The sequence below is a fragment of the Ursus arctos genome, unplaced genomic scaffold (assembly GCF_023065955.2).
Source record: "Ursus arctos isolate Adak ecotype North America unplaced genomic scaffold, UrsArc2.0 scaffold_1, whole genome shotgun sequence".
Lineage (NCBI taxonomy): Eukaryota > Metazoa > Chordata > Mammalia > Carnivora > Ursidae > Ursus > Ursus arctos.
The window spans coordinates 46,352,271-46,374,950 of record NW_026622763.1 but is presented as its reverse complement, the minus strand read 5'-3'; the positions used below and the strand labels follow the sequence as shown (position 1 = coordinate 46,374,950).

Below are 22,680 nucleotides of genomic sequence, written 5' to 3'. Positions count from 1 at the left end.
AAAAAGCAGATTCGGACCTATAAATACAGAGAATAAACTGATGGTTGCTAGAGGGGTGGGAGGTTGGCCAAAATGGGTGAAGGGGAGTGGGAGATGCAGGCTTCCAGTTATGGAGTGAATAAGTCATGGGAATAAAAGGCGCAGCATTAGGAATATAGTCAGTGATACGGCAATAGCTATGTGTCAGGACAGAAGGTAGCTACGCTTGTGAACATAGCATAATGTGTAAACTTGTGGAATCACTACGTTGTACACCTGAAACTAATGTAACACTGTCAAGCTTATTCAAATTTTTAAAATGATGATTTAATTCAATACATTTCTCTTTTTGTCATCATTTTACGTATTTATTCAATAAACTTTATTGAAAGGCTGCTGGGCCCCAACAATAGTAATATGGAAATAATTAATGATCAGACTTTCTTTCAAGGAGTAACAATATTTGTAAACAAATAATTACAGTATAGGACAATGAGTATAATAATAATGGAAGTAGCTACATATTACTGGTAACACAGTGAGAGGAGTTCTTAATTTTGCCATTCTTTAGTGGTAGGAAGTAGAGAATATCAAGGAACAATGCATAGAAGAAGCGACACTTGATATTAAAACACTCTAAGGAATTTGTCAGAGAAAGAAAGCTTTGAGATAATATAATATTAATCTCTAGTAATTATTTTAGATTTACTATTTAACATATTTTATTTTGTTTCTTTTACTAGTTGACATGGTTTGTGCATCTTTTGCTATAAGCTGCCTCTTATATATTCTGGAAGTCGGTAGAATGTGAATTATAATTAACTGTTTAACATTTATAAATAGTGTTTGAATATACAGAAGAAAGAAAAGATACAATCTTTTTATTTTGAAATGTGTGGTCTTTTTGAAAAAAAAAAAGGAATCTCTGTCATGCTTATCTATTTTTATAAAATGAAATTTTTATTTTTCACAAGAGTAGTGGAAAAAATATGATACCTTTTCAATTTCTCTGCTAGCACCTGTGATTACCACTGATTTTACATTCACAAAGAACAAATGCTTTCTACTATTAAGTATCCAATCCCTTTAATATCACATCTAGTGTTTAGAGGGAGAAGTGGCAAATACATGTGTCTTTGAACAAATTATGTAATGTATTTTGAATTACACTGAATCCTAAAAGTTGCGCCTGATCTTGCTTTCATTTTGCAATGTGATGCAAAATGCTCATCATTGACTTTCTTTTTTCTCACCAGGATATCATTACTTTCTGGAGGGTGTTTTGGATGCCCTACTGTGTGGAAATAGTTCTGATGCAGGGTAAGCCAATGATTTGTGTGTGCTTGTGGATATGTCTATTTTATTAATACTTATTTGCTATAATTAAGGTTACTTCTAAGGTGAGGGATTATTTAAAGATTAGGCAAGCTTTTATGTTTCATAAAACAAGGAATGATACTTTTGCTGTGTCCCTTAGAATAGTATATGTGAGGGGCGCCTGGGTGGCACAGCGGTTAAGCGTCTGCCTTCGGCTCAGGGCGTGATCCCGGTGTTATGGGATCGAGCCCCACATCAGGCTCCTCCGCTATGAGCCTGCTTCTTCCTCTCCCACTCTCCCTGCTTGTGTTCCCTCTCTCGCTAGCTGTCTCTCTCTCTGTCAAATAAATAAATAAAATCTTAAAAAAAAAAAAAAAAAAAAAAAAGAATAGTATATGTGAGCTAGAAGACAACCTTAGAGGGGAAATGAACTAGAGTATGCTAAAATGCTAATTATCAACAGAAAACAGTTTTGTAAAATATTATTAAAAATGCTAAGCAATATTTTAATGATGATATCAAGAGGCTAGTAAAACTATGTTGTGTCAAAAGCTGGGAAATATATCATGCTTCTATCCCTTGAGATAACTGCTATCCCTTGAAATAGCCAATTTTCCTGGTTAGACAATTTTGTAAGTATAGCATGCTATCAGAATAAAAAGTCAGAACTTCTTGTAATACTTTCTTTTGTCCCTTTTATAGTCAATGTCCAGAAGGATATGTGTGTGTGAAAGCTGGTAGAAATCCTAATTATGGTTATACAAGCTTTGATACCTTCAGTTGGGCCTTTTTGTCTTTGTTTCGACTGATGACTCAGGACTTCTGGGAAAATCTGTATCAACTGGTGAGAACCTGAAGAGATACATACCACATTTACGTAGAAGCATATAAGAAAACTATCTTCGTTAGGAAATCCAAGTCACAGCATAATATAGCAGAAGGAACAGAACTTGAATTTAGGAGATTTGAGGTCCTGTATCCTATTGATTATAACGCATAGTAAGCATAGTGATAACAGGGCTAGCATTTCTCTCTCATTTCCCTTTGGCTCAAAACCTATTTTCCACCCTTTCTAGACACAGGTCTTCAGAAATACAAGGGGCATCTTCCCCCTCCACCCTGTCTGCCCCCTCAAATGACTCAGGTGACAGGTGATGAAAATCAATAAGCAGACATAGAGAACTTTGATGTCTTCCTTGACTTTTATCACAGGCTCAGCTCTTTGATGGGATCTTGATGGTATTTGATTTGATTCCGTTTTATTCTTGGTGAGTCCAAGAATTCCCTCCTAGAGATCAGAATGTGAATGCATGAGTTAGGGAAAAAGAAAGAGGAAGAGGTTAAAGAAGCAGTCAAGGAGGTAGAAGGGGGTGTGACCACCATAATTATCCTTTATGTCAGAGTCCTACATGACACACAAGTAAGTTGAAAGTTGAAGCCACTAGTTAGTGAAATGACATTGAAACGATAATTTTAATGTTCTTATTTTCAGACACTACGTGCTGCTGGGAAAACATACATGATCTTTTTTGTGCTGGTCATTTTCCTGGGCTCGTTCTACCTGATAAACTTGATCCTGGCTGTGGTGGCCATGGCCTATGAGGAACAGAACCAGGCCACCTTGGAAGAGGCAGAACAGAAAGAGGCTGAATTTCAGCAGATGCTCGAACAGCTTAAAAAGCAACAGGAAGCAGCTCAGGTAAATTCACCACGTCAAATATGTCCTGTCTCACGGTACAATTATTTTTTATTATGTTGGTTGTTACAAAAATACCAGAGAGAATGTGAAAGACAGATAATTGTTTGACTCTACTTAATAGAAGCGGATTCGTAATGGTTTCTACATATTGATCATCTGTAGATTATCTAGTTTAATTTTCCTAAGATGTCTGCAATATTGGCCACAGTGGAACTCTCTCATGCCTTTTTAATGTTTTAAGATTTTTATAACTAAAGGGGAAATGTGATTTTGAATCTTCTCAAATGAAAAACTTACTGAATGGATATACTGGCATTAGGAGAAAACCCTAAGAAGCCATCTTTTCTTAGAAATAAAGTACTGGTTATCATATAAAAAGATGTTCATCTGGCTCTTAAAAGATAGTCTATTCTTTTCTTTAACCAAAAATATTTTGGCTTTTAGTATGGTTGCTTACTTGCCTTTCTGATAGAGTAAATAAGGAAGTGATGAAGTAATGTTCTGTGATAAAGCAGTAGTCAGCAGGCATATGAAAGTCACCAATTTTAGGGAGATCAGGTGACTACAAATTGCTTGTTCTTATAGTGAGGTGTTGATATAGTACAATTAAATGCCTGTCTTATCACTTCCATCTTCCCTTGGGCTTTCTGTTTAGCATACAAACTCAGTGTCTTTCCTTTAGAATAAAGTTGCTTGGGGAATATTAAGGTATTGGCCAGAGTCCCTGTATTGAGGGTACTCTGAGAACAATGGTAATAATCAAAAAGTGCCAACTGAATACCAGTACAAGCTATGATCAAAAGCATTGTTTTCATTCCATGCCCGCATGTCCAGCAAGAACCAGTACTGAGCTAAAGAAGCCGGGATGGTATTTGGAGAAAGGAATGTCTGGTCTTGCTTAGTAGAAACTGTTGACTGCCATTTCTCCAGTCTGTAGGATTATGAAGGGGCAAGGAACGGGTTTTATCACCGTCCATAAATTTGGTGGATCATATTTTGGCAGCCAAGCTTTAGTGTCTGGGGAGAGGACTTCAGCTTTTCATTTCATTCCTCCTACCTTGGAATATGACCTCGATTAAGTCATTAGCTTTTCTTCCATGCCGCAGTTTCTTTCTCAGAGAAAAGAAGACAGTGCTAATTAAATACCAATTTTTGGAGTGATTCAAATCCCCAAAAGTAATACAGGTTTATGTTCTTGTTGATGCCTGATGGACCCTTTTGAATATGTGGACTTTGCAGTGTAATATAGACACAATAAGTGTCGGCACAGATAAAATCACATTAACCCTGAAAGCCTTCATTCCATAGAAAGGGGGGGAAATCCCATTTATACCTGCAGAGCTTCTTCTATGGATGACCAGCTTGAGTCAGCTAAATGTATTTTTTAAATGTCATGCAAATACTTGAGCTTAAAAAGATAAAATCTTCTCTAATGCCATACTAAAACAATTTCTCCTTAATGTAGCAGGCAGCAGCTGTAACGGCCTCAGAGCATTCCAGAGAACCCAGTGCCACTGGGGGGCTCTCCGACAGCTCATCTGAAGTGTCCAAGTTGAGTTCCAAGAGTGCTAAGGAAAGAAGAAACCGGAGAAAGAAAAGAAAACAGAAAGAGCAGTCTGGTGGGGAAGAGAAAGATGAGGATGAATTCCATAAATCTGAATCTGAAGACAGCATCAGGAGGAAAGGGTTTCGCTTCTCCATAGAAGGGAATCGGTTGACGTATGAAAAGAGGTACTCCTCCCCACACCAGGTAAGGCACCGTGGCGTTAAAGGATGCGTGGGTGAAAGTCAGAACACTGAAGAGAGGGGGAGAAGTAAATCAGATTTACAAATTGTCATCAAGTGAATTGACCGCTGTGTTTATTACATTTAAACCTATCCTTTCTTCACATAGCTATGAGAAAACTTTACTCCGCATGTATGTAAGTCTGTGGCTTTCTGTAGTTGGGGTCACACTGGGTTGAAAGTCAGAAGACCTGGATTCTCATCCTGATACTATCTGCTGATACCTTTTAAAACTAATGACGTTTATTCTTTCTGCTCCTCAGCCTCTTTAATGAAAACAAAAACCAGCCAAAAACGTGGATATGGGGGCTGGCTGATCAATAACTTCTTTATGTTGGTTTTTTTCCCCCTTAACTTCTTTATAAACCATACATGCTTCTGAAAATCTCAGGTGTGAGATGCATTATCAAAAAGCACACTACTCTGGGGCGCCTGGGTGGCGCAGTCGTTAAAGGCGTCTGCCTTCGGCTCGGGGCGTGGTCCCGGCGTTGTGGGATCGAGCCCCGCGTCAGGCTCTTCCGCTGGGAGCCTGCTTCTTCCTCTCCCACTCCCCTGCTGTGTTCCCTCTCTCGCTGGCTGTCTCTCTGTCACATAAATAAATAAATAAATAATCTTAAAAAAAAAAAAAAAGCACACTACTCTGAATTTCGGAAGTCTGTGCCTTACAGATGAAACAGCAGTAATAATGGATGTAAAGTGATTTTAGAAAGATGGCCTAAAACAATTTGAGAAAAGTGTTGGAATTCTTTGAAAGGAAAGAGCAGTAAGAACAAATGTGTCCTTGTGAATCATGCTGCCAATGTTTATTGAATCCTTTATGGCGTCCATAGTATGTGCTAAGGACGTTTCCTTTTGAACTTGAAAAATGGTGATTCGGGGTTTTGTTTTTCGGTATCTTTAAGTTGTGATCTATCTCCCCATTCATAACCTCAAGGCCTAGAAATCTTCTCTTATAAAACCAACTTAATCTGAGCACATAAAACGAGAGTGTTAATCAAAAGGAATGAAGCACATTCTCTTATGAATACTGAAATCTCCTTCAACTTAATCTTGCAAAATTAAAAGCACATTTCAAACGGCTATATTAATTTGCTTGTACTCTTTTTGGTTTCAAACTTCTAGTCTCTGTTGAGCATCCGTGGCTCCCTATTTTCTCCAAGGCGAAATAGCAGAACAAGCCTTTTCAGCTTCAGAGGGCGAGCAAAGGATGTGGGATCGGAGAATGACTTTGCCGATGATGAGCACAGCACCTTTGAGGATAACGAGAGCCGGAGAGACTCGTTGTTCGTGCCCCGGCGACATGGAGAGCGGCGCAACAGTAACCTGAGTCAGACCAGTAGGTCTTCCCGGATGCTGGCAGTGTTTCCAGCGAATGGGAAGATGCACAGCACTGTGGATTGCAATGGTGTGGTTTCCTTGGTTGGTGGACCTTCAGTTCCTACATCGCCTGTTGGACAGCTTCTGCCAGAGGTGATAATAGATAAGCCAGCTACTGATGACAATGTAAGGAAGTTTTAAATAGTTCAGGCATGGCTGGCCCGTTATTGCTGCACCAGCCAGTGTTTCTACAGAATGGAACCTTTTGAGAATGATTCCTGGTTGGTCAAGCTGTGAATGCACCTGCATCTTGTAATACCTTTACTAGACTAACCAACTAAAACTTAAGGCCTCAACACTCTCTTGCATCACACCGAATGCATTTACTTATTTAATGTGCTAAGAATAAATTAGACACAAAAAGAAATCACTGCCTCCAGTCGGAGGATTTGCTATATACCCATGCTGAGCTTAGATAGCAAGACATCCTCTAAAGCTTTGGTATAAAAGTAAATGAATGATTCCTCTGTTTAAGTATAAAGGGTATATAATAAATCTTTCCAACAGATTCTAAACGATAGTTCTGCCTTATTTTAGAAGATTTTCGAGAACACTGTGCCTACATAGATAGCTTCATTGTTATCTTAAAATTTCTAGTATTCACATTTGTTTTTCTAAAAAAATGCTGATATAAGTCTTCTCAAAACCACTCTAAATGACAAGACATAAATCGTTAATACAGACAGATAAAAATTGTCTGTACAAACGTATGTTACGTGTTTGTGAATGTATATGAGGATGAGGAATTTCTGAACACATGCTGCCTCTTGTTGAACGGGTAACTCCCTTGGAAATATATCAGCATGATGAGGCATGACCAAGTCAGCATTAGATGACTTATTGCTTTGGTACCCTGGATGAAACTGTTGTCCATGCAGCATGTGTGTGTTTTTCACATACAGTTTGTGTTGTCAATGACCATCTATGTCTTGTGTACAGAAAATGAGATGGTGGCTACATGTGTTGTAAACATTTGTATTTCTTGAAAAATAAATGGCTACCTTCTCAAAAAAACAATGCCTGACCATTTATATGACTTTTCAGGTTTTTGTTTTGTATTGTTAGTTCAGAAATGAGGCAAACCGTTAAATACGTCTCTCAAGAGATTTATTAACTATATCAAAATCACATCATGTCTTGTAAAGTTATGAAATTAGAGGGTTAAAAAACTCAGTTTTTGCTGTACGACTAAATGGTTGACAGTTTGGCTATTCCAGGTTAATGACACAATAAGTCAGCAGTATCTGCCATCACCAACTAAATACGAAAGTGCATGATGCATGTGTTTCATGAAATTCACTGTGTCACATTTGGTTCTTTGCTTAGCAGATTGCTCAAGTTCATCATTTAATACATTAGCATTTTCTTTACAGGGAACAACCACCGAAACTGAGATGAGGAAGAGAAGGTCAAGTTCTTTCCATGTTTCCATGGACTTTCTAGAAGATCCTTCCCAAAGGCAAAGAGCAATGAGTATAGCCAGCATTTTAACAAATACAGTAGAAGGTTTGTTACACATTCCATTTTCATTCAATTATTTTCACTAAACTTATATTGTCTCACTTGAAACAAATATCTCTATTTGTAAATTGGAAAACAGTACATTTTAAAGAGAATATACTAGATCTTATTTAAGAGTTACTATTTGTTATACCTACTCATATATTCTAGGAGCTTTAAAAAAGTTACTTAAGCACAATGATTTTGGAAATCTAAAGAATGTTTTCCTGTTTGGCAATTCTCTGAAAATGCAGAATAAAATGTTTCTGTTAAGGCTGCTAATCTCACTAGTCATAGTGACCCTCTCTTCTGTTCCATGTAGCTTAGGACTTCGACACCATCCTAAATACTCTGAAGACTGGAGAGGAGGAAATGATTCTTGGCTCATATCAATTCCTACCCTATCTTTTACAGCTTTAGGTTGACAGTTTAGCCAGATATTAACATAGGATTGCACACAGTATCTACATTTCTGCATCTCACATTCCTATTGAAACTTCATTTAAAAGACCATTCACTTCAGACCAAGTGCTGAGCCATATTGTCAACGCAGGCGAGAAAAATACTCTTTGCTACCTCTGCTCTATGTCTGATGAAATACCTTCGGGTGTCTAAAGAATAAATTCTATAGTTTTTTTTAAGTTCAAAAGAGGTTGACTCTGTAACAAATAAGAATGTGTTGATTACTGAAAAATAAGTCTAGTGGATCTGAAATAAATATATATGTGTACAAAGTATATCTTTTGGTGGTTCTTTTTTTTTTTTTTAATTTAGAACTTGAAGAATCCAGACAGAAATGCCCACCCTGTTGGTATAAATTTTCTAACATATTCTTAATCTGGGACTGTTCACCATATTGGTTAAAAGTGAAACATATTGTCAACCTGGTTGTGATGGACCCATTTGTTGACCTGGCCATCACCATCTGTATTGTCTTAAATACTCTTTTCATGGCCATGGAGCACTATCCAATGACAGAACATTTCAATAATGTGCTTGCAGTAGGAAACTTGGTAAGCATGTTGGAAGGTAAATGTCTTCAGTCTTTGAATTTTCTGTTTGAGAAACTGTTTCCATTTAATAATAGCTTAAAGCAGTCTTTCTACCACCCTTCCTACCTCGTGACTCCCAAAAGATGAGAATTATATCTAGTTGGCTACACCCTACCTTATGCCAACCACGATAGCCCTTAATGTCAAAGCAAAAATTGAGAAAGAGAGCAATAGGCATAGGCCTGTAGTACTACTTGAAAGGTCAATATTGATATTTATAATTTTTTCAAGATGCAGAAGCAATTTAAGGGCACACTTTTTGAAATGATATTATCACAGTTTCCCTAGCTGTAGAAGGCTTAAAAAAAAAATGTAGATTTTGCTGAGTCATCATCATTATAAGCAAAAATTTAACAACTCAAAAATGTATTCAGCTTTTCCCCTTCCAAGATCTAAGTAGGACATGGATTGTTTTATCCATCTGTTCTATAGCAAAACCATCAAATATTGAAGACCTCCAGTACATTCTGTGTATTATTTGATTAGTAAGGTCATTTTTGGTGAAGGTTGTCACCTAAATCCTTCTCTCCTGTGCTTAAAAACATGAATTATTAAAGTGATTGTCAGTTGACTCAATTTAGGAATAGTAGCTTCTATTTGCTGAAAGAAAGAGGACTTTAAAGTAATGTATGTATTTATCATGGTATTTGTTTTGAGCTTTAAGATTTTTGATGGTAAAAAGCCAAACAGGTAAAGGATGCTGCATTGTAGTATTTACAGTTTTAAAGCTCTGGTGTTTATACTATGGAAGTAAATTTATTTTTTTCACATGCTTAACAAATTGATAATAGTAACACACATATTACAGTAATAGATATATGCATATAATAACAATCGGATTTGAGGAAAATGGGAATACACTTATAGATAAATAAAAGTGTTCATGGGCAAGATGTCGTGAGTACCCACGTTGTATAAAATCTGGAAGGACAGGCAGTTTGATGTGATGGAAGTTAAAAATAGATTTGGACTCAAATCCTAGTTTTCCCATTTTCTAGTTGTATGATACCAGGCAAGTCACTGGTAAAGTAATGGATAAAGTAATGTTTGTATTACCTGCATTAGCCACTTCATAAACTTCTGTGGCAATAAAATGAAATCGAATAAATGAGAGCTTTTTTATATAAACTATAGATTACCATACAAACGTATCTAGTAATAGAATCATTATGGGGAAATTAGCATAAACATTTTGTTCTATGATCAAATACTAAGTCATTCTACTTTATCATTATCTGATGGAATTAAAGTAACTTTGTTTTGATTGTAGGTTTTCACTGGGATCTTTACAGCAGAAATGTTTCTGAAAATTATTGCCATGGATCCTTACTATTATTTCCAAGAGGGCTGGAATATCTTTGATGGTTTTATCGTGACGCTTAGCCTGGTAGAACTTGGCCTTGCCAATGTGGAAGGACTATCAGTTCTCCGTTCATTCCGACTGGTAAAAAACAAACAACAACAAAAACAAAACCTGTCCAACAACCAGGGCTCTTACATAGTACTCTTATAGGTTTTACTATGCAACTATTAACATTTTTAATTTTTGTGTAACATTTATCATCAAAACTACCCCTAAATGGAAAAAAATTATCTCCACTTATTTAGAAAAAACTTTATTAAAAAAAAAAGCATAGTCAGGTAAAGTTTAATATATAACTCAGTTGCCATTGTGACTATTGTTTCTAGAGATATAGTTAATATTCTGGATTGAAGAAAATATTTTTAATGAAAATATATCACATTTTAATAGTAACTTGAAAATATAAACAGCCCTTTGTATGATGGATGGTGATCAAACACAAGATCAAACACATATGCAGAAAATTCCTAATTCGACCTCTGGAAAATATGCCCCTTCCCTCAATCAGAGGAGAAAAATCTGTAGGATTACTTACCATGCCCATTGATTTACATATATGTCCTTGCAAATCAGGGAAATAATTATAGGTGTGGGAAATCTCCAAATTTTTAAATGCAGGCATCTAGCTATGTCAGTGCTCCAAAGGAGTATTAAAGAATAATAAACACTTTTCTCTGCTTGTAGCAGAGGCTCTCTATGATGTCATTTTATATGCTCTTGACAAAAGAGTATCTTTTCAACAGAGATTATTGTGATTCAGATGCTAATATTAGTGACAGGCCTGGCATGCCTTAGAACCACATTCACAAAGCAAATTAAGGACAGTTGGACCCCAAGTAATCTTCAAAAAATTCACTCGTAGGGAAAATGATCTACATGGTTAAAATATGGAAGAATGTAATTCTTCCTAGGGGGTCCAAAAACTAGCCATGAGCCTGAGTGGGTTCAAGGGCAGGGCAGATGTTGTAAGAGATTCAATATTAATCATCATTTCTTGGTAAACCTCAATATATGTAAAGATCATAGTAATATAGTTTAATTTTTTTTATTTTCCAGCTCCGAGTTTTCAAGTTGGCAAAATCTTGGCCAACATTAAATATGCTAATAAAGATCATCGGCAATTCTGTGGGGGCTCTGGGTAACCTCACCTTGGTGTTGGCCATCATTGTCTTCATTTTTGCTGTGGTCGGCATGCAGCTCTTTGGTAAAAGCTACAAAGATTGTGTCTGCAAGATCTCTACCAGCTGTGAGCTCCCACGCTGGCACATGAATGACTTCTTCCACTCCTTCCTGATAGTGTTCCGTGTGCTGTGTGGAGAGTGGATAGAAACCATGTGGGACTGTATGGAAGTTGCTGGTCAAGCCATGTGCCTTACTGTCTTCATGATGGTCATGGTCATTGGAAACCTGGTGGTACGTACCCATTTAAGATATATATTTCAGAAATAGATTAAGAGTATAATAGAATGGTGACCATTTCGTCCAAAACAAAAACTATGATTAATAATTTATAAAGTCTTCAGGCTTGGATATGCATATAGTCTCACTTGACAACACAGCAATATAGGAGTGACCCTACAGTTTTTATATTCAAATCAGCTTTGTCAATCATTTCATCACATTTAGTATATGCATTTTAATAGAGTATCATATTGAAGACAGGCCTTGAAGGATATGCTGGGAACATTTTACAAGTTCAGAGAAAAGGGAGAGAGAAGTCTGAAAAAAATTTTAAAGAAAGCTTTATCTTACTTGCCAGTAGAGGACTAAAGAGTGCTGTTTTTAAGCATTTTTAGTGACTTTACCATTTCCTTGCCTCTTTATGGCAGATAGCATTCAATCACTCTATGTCGTATGGCAGGTGGATTAGCCAACCTAGGTTAATCAATTCTCTAGTTGTTCTCAGTCAAAATAAGGGTGGGCTAATGATGCCTGAGGTTACCCAAATGGAGTAACTGATCAGTTCTTCTCTCTCTTAAGTTTGAAACATGAATTACTCTTTGTAGTGTAGAAAATGTGGTATATTCCAAAAGATACATATATTAAGTGTCAGTCTTATGGAAATATTAGAGATTATTTATAAACAGTTCTCCTAATTCATTAATAGTGGAGTATGAGAAATATAATAGTTTAAGAAAATAAGTGTCAACGCCTATGTTAAGATACTGATTCTTATTCTGGATCATAATGATTTTTTTTCATTAATATCTAGCTCAGTATCTCTGTTTATCAAAAAAGAAACTATAGAAAGTATTTAAGTGCATAATTATAAACACCAGTGATGTTTAAGGTTAGAACTTTATATGGTATATATTTCCATCTGTTTTCTTATAATCATTCAGTTTTAAACATAGCTAAACCTTAGGTTAACTCATTCAACTTCTTCATCCTGTAAGTGGGAGAATGTGTGACCAACAGAAATCATGTCTTTGCCCAACGATGCAGAGTGTAGCCGCTATTGAGCCACACCCCAAATTCAGATGGCCCAACTTCTAATCACTATGCTATGGTGTTCCTTTCCTACCTAGCTGTTAGAACTTACAGTTTCCTCTACACTTAGACGAGTAAGTGATCTCAGTCTGCTCTTCGTTACATTGGGATAAAATTATAATCATGTCCATGTTATTTTTAAGGTCCTGAACCTCTTTCTGGCCTTGCTTCTGAGCTCATTTAGTGCAGACAATCTTGCAGCCACGGATGATGACAATGAAATGAACAATCTCCAAATAGCTGTGGACAGGATGCACAAGGGAATAGCTTACGTGAAGAGAAAAGTATATGAATTTATTCAACAATCCTTTGTTAGAAAACAAAAGATTTTAGATGAAATTAAACCACTTGATGATCTAAACAATAAAAAAGACAGTTGTATGTCCAATCATACAACAGAAATTGGAAAAGATCTTGACTATCTTAGAGACGTGAATGGAACCACAAGTGGAATAGGAACCGGCAGCAGTGTTGAAAAATACATTATTGATGAAAGCGATTACATGTCATTCATAAACAATCCCAGTCTTACTGTGACTGTACCAATTGCTGTAGGAGAGTCAGACTTTGAAAATTTAAACACAGAGGACTTCAGTAGTGAATCAGATCTGGAGGAAAGCAAAGAGGTAAGATTTTATAGATGTGCGTAGTTATAAATTTATATGTATGTACATGTATTATTGCCTGTATATAAGTATATATATGTGTCTTGCTGCCTTGGGTAAATCAGATTTGTGTAATGAGATGGGGAAAGAAAGAGCACAGAGATACAATGGTAGGCAGATCCTCATCTCATTTCACATGTCCATGGATAATGAATTCAGGGGGAAAATATGAGAGATCATTTTTGTAAAACATTGTATAATTTTTTCAGGATTTTGAGTTATTATCTCAGTTAAAATGTTGTTCATTAAAGATTTGGGTTTTACTAAAGAACCAATGGAAGCTGATTTTTTTAAAATGATTTTTATTTTTATAAAGTTGGTTCTAAAGTACTTTTAAAATAAATTTGGCAATATTTTTTTAATCCGATATTTTTTGTCTTGAATCTTCAGATTTACATTTAATATTTGGTGAAGACTAATAGCTACCATATGCTCTGTTGAATTAAAAAAGAAACTTTTTTAAAAAGAAACTTTTATTACAAATACCATAACAAATACTTTTTCTGCAAAAATTTTACGTGATTTATATACTGTTTTTGTCTGTATGGTTCAGGGCTAACAGAAAAACTGATTTTTTTTTTAAGATTTTATTTATTTATTTGACAGAGATAGAGACAGCCAGCGAGAGAGGGAACACAAACAGGGGGAGAGGGAGAGGAAGAAGCAGGCTCATAGCGGAGGAGCCTGATGTGGGGCTCGATCCCATGAACGCCAGGATCACGCCCTGAGCCGAGGCAGGCGCTTAACCGCTGTGCCACCCAGGCGCCCCAGAAAAACTGATCTTTTTATTAAAAAGTGACTGTCCACTGAACCACTGGAGGCAGTTCTACTTCTTCATACTCTGTGTCATTTTATATCTTAGATTATCATTGCATTAATTGAAAATTTAAATATTGGGATAGTAGAAACTTTAGAGACAATGTAATGCAGTATTTCTCAAATGATGAGTCATGACCCAGTAGGATAAACAAATTTATTATACCAGTATTTTTTTTAATTGTAATTAAACAGAATAGATGATACCAGAGCACATGGCATGATGTAGGGAACATGATGAATGAAGCTCGGGCTGCCTATGCCGAGCTCAGATGCACCGCTGTCCTAATCAGAGTGCAAGCCCTGGTCCACGCGGGGGAGTGCCTGAAGTGTAGAGTTCTTAAATGTGAGAAACACTGTTTCGGTGCTTTGAAAGTAGGGATCACGAAAATTTCTGGACCCCAGGCAGAATGGATGGCTTCTGTTTTGGTTTCCAGAGATAGAAGGCAGAGCATAGGTAATAAACAACTCATTCTCCAGGCTCATACATCCCACAAACTATCACACCATTTTGTTCTAACTACCGATATGCATGTAGTCTCTCCTTTTATATTGTGACATGCTTGAATATGTGTGCTACAAAGTAGGCTATCAGATTAAACTTTTCCATCTCATTTAACTCTGTGTAATAGAACCATTTTGAAGGATTCTCATTATCACACTTGCTCTGAGAGCACATGTGAAAATATAGTTTTATTTCCCATGATCCAGACTCCATTTTCCTCCTGATTCAACCTAATATTGTGTTAGAGCTTGTTGTTTTTTTTTTTCTTTATTAGACATTTGCCTTGTCAATTTACGTAGGGTTTCTAAGAAAGTAATTATCCTTCGTCTTTCTTCACAAGAATTGCTATTGAAATGCAGTTGTATCTCAACCAGCTGAATTTTTATATTAAATACTGAAACTTCTGTTCATCCCCGTTACATTTCAGTTTCTTTCATTCATTTTTGAATTAGTATATATACATATATATATATATATATACACATACATATATAGTTGACCCTCCAACAACATGGGTTTGAACTGTGTGGGCCCATTTATATGCTGAATTTTTTCGATAAATACAGTAGAGTACTGTAAAGGTTTTTTCTCCTCCTTATGATTTTCTTAATAACTTTCCTTTTTTCTAACTATATTGTAAGAATACAGTATATAATATATATGCAAAATATGTATGTATTAATGAACTGTTTATGTTATCAGTAAGGCTTCTGGTCAATAGCAGGTTATTAGTAATTGAGTTTTGGGGGAGCCAAAAGCTATATGCAGATTTTTGACTGCACAGGGGGTCAGCCCCCTGCACCCCTGCATTGTTCAAGGGTCAACTGTACCTATATTTGGATTTTAGAAGGAAGATTCTCAACCTTTAATTATGAATTTCGATGTAGGAACATACCTTATTAACTCACAGTGTTACCTGCCATGGGCTCTGCTAGACCTGCTTCATTTAAGTATGTTAATATTTCCGTGCCGGGATTTCAATAATGAGCCTTATCTATAATGGATCATTACTGAAATTATATCAATGCCTTGGGTTAAAGTTATAAATGGTCATTGTTTATTATCCATTTTCTAAACATTTTTTTAGACATGTAAGCCCACAATTATAATGTTGTTCATAATAGATTATTCTCTAGAGCCAGACCCTGTGTTAGATGATTCCCCACATACCATGTGGCCTTACCTGACTATCTGGTCCTCAATTCTCATCTCAGAAATGGGGATCATATCACCTACTTTGTACTTTCTGTGGAGTATTTAATGAGACAATAAATGTGAAGTAGTTAGCACAGTGCCTAACACATTATAAATATGCAGTGAATTGTCATTATTATTATTATTACTAATAACATTCCCAACACTCCGTTGGCCAGTGTTTTCTTGTAAAAATTAGTAGTAACATAGTTCTTTTAGTAACACAGTAACCTACCTAGTAAACTACCATAGTAACATAGGGAGTCCTTTTGTGGTGTCTGCCTTTCGCCCTCTGTAATAAATTGCTTTACAGTTTTATCTGGAAAAGCGATAGATTTTCTATTTTCTGTTTCATTTTTAAATTGTCTCCTCAAATTCTGGATAAGGTAGACTCCTTAAAAAAGGTAGGAAACTTTTTTCCTAAGAGCATACCAGTCAGGAAGAATAAATATACAGAAACCGAGAGACATGACACAACATGTTGTGTTAGACACAATAATAGTTTAGTGGTTCTGGGATATAAAGTCACAGGAGGTGAAGCCACAGGAGTGTACAAGGAGCAGACTGCCTCAGTTTCCAGGAAACAAAGAACAGACTACAAATGAACAGATGCGTGAAAAGGGAGACCTGTATTTTTTTTTTGCCTCCCGCATAAAGTATACACTTATGCACCACTGTCCCCCTTTCCAGGATGAATTTGTGGGCTATCTTTCTATACCTGTCCCATATTTGTCCCCAAATGCAGGAAAGGCATAGCATGGGTCACATTTAACACTTCTGTAAGTCCCAGCAGACTTCAACCCACAAAGTACATTCAAACAACCTAACAAATTGTTTTTAAAACCTCATGAAATTTCTTGACTCATGCAGTAGTAAGAATAATGGGTCAGCTAGAAATATGGGTTTCCACTGAAAATTGATAAGGAATGGTGCCTTAGACAGGTTTTGAAGAGCTTTAAAAACTGGGCAAAATTGGCATTATAAAGTCATACCTCTCCAATTAGAAAACAAGTTTCTTTGGTTATGGATTGTATTTTATATAAATTTAGTCTTCTCAAGCACCCACTGCAATGTTGGGCACAAATATGTACTCAATAACTTTTGGGTTTTGGTTGATTTGTTTAGATAACTAGGCTAAAAGTCTGGTGGCCTTCACTCTACTATGGGGCAAATCACTAGCTCTATTATCCCGTTTCCCAATTTGTAAAAGGAGGACAACTGTCCTCTGGTGCTTACAGGAATATTATGAGGATCTAAACCTATTTGGAAGTTAAAGTGCTCAAAAACATAAGGTGATAACAGCACAATTACTACTATAATTCTGTCTGCATAAATACTTTTTGAATGAAGTGAGTTATTAAACTTATACCTTTTTTGGAGTAAAAACAACACATTACTAAACTCGTTAGGGAAAAAAGTACACTTATTTTTGCAAAGAGTGAGCCCTAAAATGAGTAAAAATGCCATTTGGATCTTTGTAATTCAGGTCATGCTAATAACAAAAAAAACATTTATTGAGTGCTTACCATGGGAAAACAGTGTTTGTAGGGTTTTATGTGCATTGTCTCCCTCAATCTTCATACCCACAGATAGATATTATTCTTGTCTTACAGATAAGGACATTGAATGTAGCATTTCAGTAGCTTGCCACTGTCACACAAATGAGGACTGATCCTGGACTAGAAGAATCCAGGCAGTTGGCAACACAGTCTATGTTCTTAACTGTTACACTAAATCTCCTTAACAGTGTCTGAAAAAATATTTTCTTTGGCATTACTTTAAAGTTAATGATATTGTTTATTGAAGAACTAAGAATAGGTGTCCATTATAGAGGTGGTCTTAACTACCAATATCTCTTCACTGGGCATAGACTAATGGCATGGCCACAGGGGTCTGTGTCCTCTCCCTCAGTCCTGGAGGGTCCTCTTCCTTCTGCGCTGGCCTACAGGTTAGACCAATCTGCTTCTGCCTCCCACACTGACCCATGGAGGTCTACTTCTAATTATGGGGCATTTATTCTCTTGGACTATGGCTACTCCAAGCTGTGCTTTGGGAAGATACACCTGGAAGAATCTTCCAAATCATTTGGAAGCACTTCTATAGTTACATCACCAGCTTATGAAGTCTTTGAGAACAGGTGAAACACTAACCAGGTCTTACTCACTTTAAGGCCACAATGAGTACAAAATGTTTATGAAGTGAATAAATAAATGGGTAGTGAACATTTACTTCTAGACTCCCATTTGCCCTCTCAATTATAACATCTATGTTAAAATAATATTTATTTGCTGTTTTGTGGATATTCTTTCATTTAATACTTTTACCTCTACTGTATTTGGGTTAAAGAACATATGACAATTCCCAGCTGAAGCATATACTGCTCAGCAGACTAAATTTATACACAGAAAGGTCTATGGTGAATGCCTCAGTTCTTAAATGTATCTGAGAGCAGGGATTAGTCCATTTCATTGACCGCAGTATAGCCCACCTTCATCATGGTGCCTAGTATATAGTAGGTGCCCAGTAGATACATGTTAAATAAAGAAATGAGAATAGGAAGTTTCTGCTTAATTCTGAATGAAAACAGATATGTACGAAGATTTTTGCAAATATCCCAATTCATGAACACCATGATAACATAATTTTCCCCACTGAGAAGCATCACACAACATATCTGGGGATATTAAAAATCTCTGGGAGATAGATGTGTATGCCCCCAACTGTTCTTTCTGTACAATCTCTACACAAATCCTCATGGTCTCTGATGCAGCAACTATTGCCTCCATCCTGTATTACACTTTCTCCTTCGGAAGCCCTTCCCACAAACTTACGTAATTGGAAAGACTCCCATCCTAAAATAAAATAAAATCGTGTAAATTTTAAACGTTCCTTTGATCTCATCTCTTCCTTAAGTTATCTGTCCTTGAATTCATTGCCAATCCTCTTTAAAAGATAGATTAGATTATACTCACTGTCTTCCCATTTTCCATTGTTCAGTCACCTTTAAACATCTCCTTTCTGGTTTCTTCCCCTACCCTTCTCTCTGTCAAAAATCATTGATGTTCTCTTATTTGCCAAGTTCAGTGACCCTATTTCACTTGTCTGCAACATTTCCTAATTCTTTTAAGCTCTGTCATTCCCTGGCTTCCAAAACTCCAGGCTATTTTCCTCCTAATCATATAAACTCTCAAATAGCTTATGAGAAGCCCGGATTCATTCTCAACTTCTCTAATTGGAAGGCCCTCATCAAATTTCCTGCCAAATCCTGCGGATTTTATCTCCTAAATCCTCTCCAATCTTGACCTCCCAGTTCCTGTCCTATTATTTCATCTGTATCACTAGAATTACCATCTGAAACACATTTGTACAGGAGAAAAAAAGGCAGTCTTAAATATATCATGAGCAATTGGACAGCCTTGATCAGACTCATTTCTTCAGCCTAATTCCCCATGACTCAACTCAGTTCTAGTCACACGATTCCATGAAGTTTCTGTCCTTAGACTCCATCATTTCTTGTTAGAAATTACCTTCTCCTTGCCATTCTCTGCAAAATCTAACAAAACAAAATGACCTTTGAATCAATATTCAAGACTTTTTCCATGTATTCACTCCACAAAAATATATTGTTGCTCTGTTAACTCACTGTATCAAACAACTCTCACTTCTGGAAAGGCCTCTGAATTTCCCCCAACTAGAATTACTAGCTGCGTACAATGAAAGGTATGCATTGCACTCTGTTTCTCTGTTGTGTATCTCTGTCTATCCTACTTACTAATCTTGTGAACAACTCGAGAATAAGAACTGTGGTCATAGGTATCTTTGTACTTCTAGTAACTTCCACAGTACCTGACACAAATGAGGTGCTGGATCAGTGTTAATTGGCATCATGTAAGTTAGTGGTATGTTTCATGTCATCAGTCATACCTTTTCAAAGTATACAGATTAATAAATCAAGCGAGACTATTCCTAAGTCAAACTGAGTAAGCAGTTTGCTTTTGGATGCAGGTTCTCTCTGGGGAGGGGGCAGAGAGGAGAGAAGAAGGATGAGAAGAGAAAAGACTTGTAATTTTCATATAATTGCCTGACAGATGTCCATGGAGCACTTTGTAGAGTCCCATCTGGACACTGCTTGGGTCTTCCCTTCCAGCTCTTGCCTATTTCCCTATCTGAGCTATAGTTTCTCAGGGCCATGATCTTTATGAGATGGCAACTGTTCCATGTGAAGAGTGCTACCATCTACCCAGTGGATACCCAAACTCCTTCTCCCTTACATCTGGTTGATTACCAGGTACCACCGAGTCGATGCATCTTTGTCTACTCTGCATCCCCAGCAGCCCCACACAAGGGCAGACCTCCATCATCTCCCGGATTGAACTGCTGCAACCCTCACAAATGTTCCCTCTCACTAGCCTAGTCTCTACATAATAAATCGTCTTTCTAAAAGGCAAATCTGGTCATAGCTCTCCTCTCTTTCTAACCTTTCAGGAGTTGCCCCTTGCTTACAGTCTATTCTACTTAACATGGCCTGTGAGTCCCTGCAAAAAAATGACCATTACAGACCTTTCCAGCCTCACACAGTAGTAGTCTCCACCTCTCCTCATCCATGTACACTGATATGTTTCCTAAAACTCCCCATGCTTTGTCAGGTTCTGACCCTTATACCCATTCTCTCCATCTAGAATACTCATGCCATCCTCTTCCCCTGCCCCAACTCCACCCAGCTCATCCTTCTGGTGCTAAATGTTGCTGTCTTCTGCCCTCTCCTCTTAGACTGAGTTAGGTGGTGCTCTCAAGATACCCTATACTAACTCGATTGCAGTGTGTGACACTTGTTTGGTCATCTGTATCTTCCATCCGATTGTGAATTCATGAGGGCAGGTGCTAGGTCTAGTCACTATTTCCTTTTTCAGGTCCTAATCTTCTTGTGCGTGGACTGATATTTTTGGTGGTTGAAAAGGTCAAATATTAGCAATTACACATATTACAAACTATATAACACTGTTATGAAAGTTATTACCATTTACTGGGTAAGCACATGGCAAGCATTTTCTGTGTGTTATCTTGTATGATCCTTATAACAATCATGTGACATAAGGACCATTTTACAAATTAGAAACTAAAGCTTAAGGAGGTGAAGATAATTGCTTAAAGTCCATAAAACCACTAATTGTGATTCAAACCTAAACTTCTCTGACTCAAAACAGAACTCTTAACCCTTTCATTATAGTTGCACAGTTCCTCCAGTTGGTAGACACTTATTAAGTATTTGTTAAATATGTTATCATTTATCATGAAAAATTAATGTCAAAAGAACACTAGAGACTCTATGCCCATTTCAGTGAAGTGAATTTAACAATGGAAAATACTCATTTGATTTACAACTTTGATTTCTAGCTTGGGAATTATAAATGCAATTTTGCAGACTTTTTTTGTTGTTTCTAACTTATTTGCATTATAATAATTTTCTGTTGGCCAGTATATGATGAGGTGTTCTATTTCTTTTCTATCTAATCGTCAATAGAAAATTCATGTTTGACATACTTTAAAGCAGAATTCAGAGTATATGAGAGCTATATTCCTCCACTTTCCCTTCTACCTTGGTGAAGTGTTTGACTAACACTGGATTTCACAGTTGATAAGAACAAGTTAATATTTAGTAAATATGAGCAATGCACTGAAGACTTCCCTTCCAGCCCACAGTTCGATGAAGAAATCATCTGGGCTTTAGGGATGATGTGGGAATTAATGAGTTAATATTTGAGTTTTCCAGCTACTCTGTGGAAATGCTAAATCTCGGTACAGTATATTTTTCTTTGATCTTATATTGTTGCTTTGCTGAGAGTTTTTAATAGGGGTCATTTAAATTTTTAATATGCTTGTGTACACTAGAAATATTTACTAATGCATAATATACACAATAAAATATTAATACTAATATTTTGATGTTGTAGAACATCTCATTTATATATGATTTAAGATATATATGTATATATGTATTTAAATATATATAACAACATAAAATGCCCACCTTTAAAAAAATACGTGCCTAGCTTTAAAAATAAATGCTTTTGGGGCGCCTGGATGGCTCAGTCAGATGAGCATCCAACTCTTGATTTCACTCAGATCATGATTTCAGGGCTGTGAGATGGAGGCCAGCATTGGGCTCCAAGCTCAGCTCAGAGTCTGCTTGAGATTCTCTCTCTCCCTCTCCCTCTGCCCTCCCCCCATGCGCATGTGTGCACATGTACACTCTCTCACTCTCTTCTAAAATAAATAAATCTTTAAAAATAAGTATTAAAAAATACAAACACACACACATTCTGTATTCTTTTGGCCCTTAAATTCCAGATTTATATTTTAATAAATTAATCACTTATAAATTGAACTATTAAACCCTATAAATAAGCTTCCTGTAGCAAATGAAGTCTAAAATAAAAGCATAAACATCCTAACATCAAGCCAGAGAACAAGAAAAAAACATGTAATCATTTACTCTTTAAAAATATTGTGGACTATTTTATTTGTTGTGCTTTATTTTGCTTCACCCTCAAGGTCAAAATCATTTGCTATGGTAGAGAACATTTTTTAAAAGCAACAAATGTTATATAAATCCACTGAGGAGGACAAATGCTCTTACTATCAGTGTTGTAGTTATTAAGTGGTTATTGAATGCCCTGGTGTACAAGACAAAGTGGATGCTTTAGATGTGATGTGGTCCCTGCATTCTCTCAGCTCACTTATTAAGTCAGCCTGCAAAAAATACATGAACAGTACAGGTCAGTATAGAATTTAGCTTGAAAGTCGTCACATGTGAAAATATACATATTTTCAAATGAACTAGCTCATTGGTAAATTAAATTTTGATTAATGGCTTAATAAATATGAAAATGGATTTTTAAAATAGTCTATTACTCTCAAAAACACATGCTTTATTATTT

At 36.5% G+C, this 22,680-nt stretch overlaps 1 protein-coding gene across 1 annotated transcript in view; it reads left to right on the top strand.

Annotated features, from left to right (window-relative positions):
* LOC113250820 (sodium channel protein type 1 subunit alpha) overlaps positions 1 to 22,680 on the top strand; it is a 137,806-nt gene that overhangs the window by 81,852 nt on the left and 33,274 nt on the right. The window contains exons 8-17 of the mRNA XM_026492635.4: positions 1,236 to 1,299; positions 1,999 to 2,140; positions 2,789 to 2,995; positions 4,461 to 4,745; positions 5,903 to 6,283; positions 7,531 to 7,663; positions 8,432 to 8,670; positions 9,980 to 10,153; positions 11,129 to 11,485; positions 12,706 to 13,188. Coding sequence (XP_026348420.3) covers positions 1,236 to 1,299; positions 1,999 to 2,140; positions 2,789 to 2,995; positions 4,461 to 4,745; positions 5,903 to 6,283; positions 7,531 to 7,663; positions 8,432 to 8,670; positions 9,980 to 10,153; positions 11,129 to 11,485; positions 12,706 to 13,188 — 2,465 coding nt within the window. The remainder of the gene's footprint in view (positions 1 to 1,235; positions 1,300 to 1,998; positions 2,141 to 2,788; positions 2,996 to 4,460; positions 4,746 to 5,902; positions 6,284 to 7,530; positions 7,664 to 8,431; positions 8,671 to 9,979; positions 10,154 to 11,128; positions 11,486 to 12,705; positions 13,189 to 22,680) is intronic.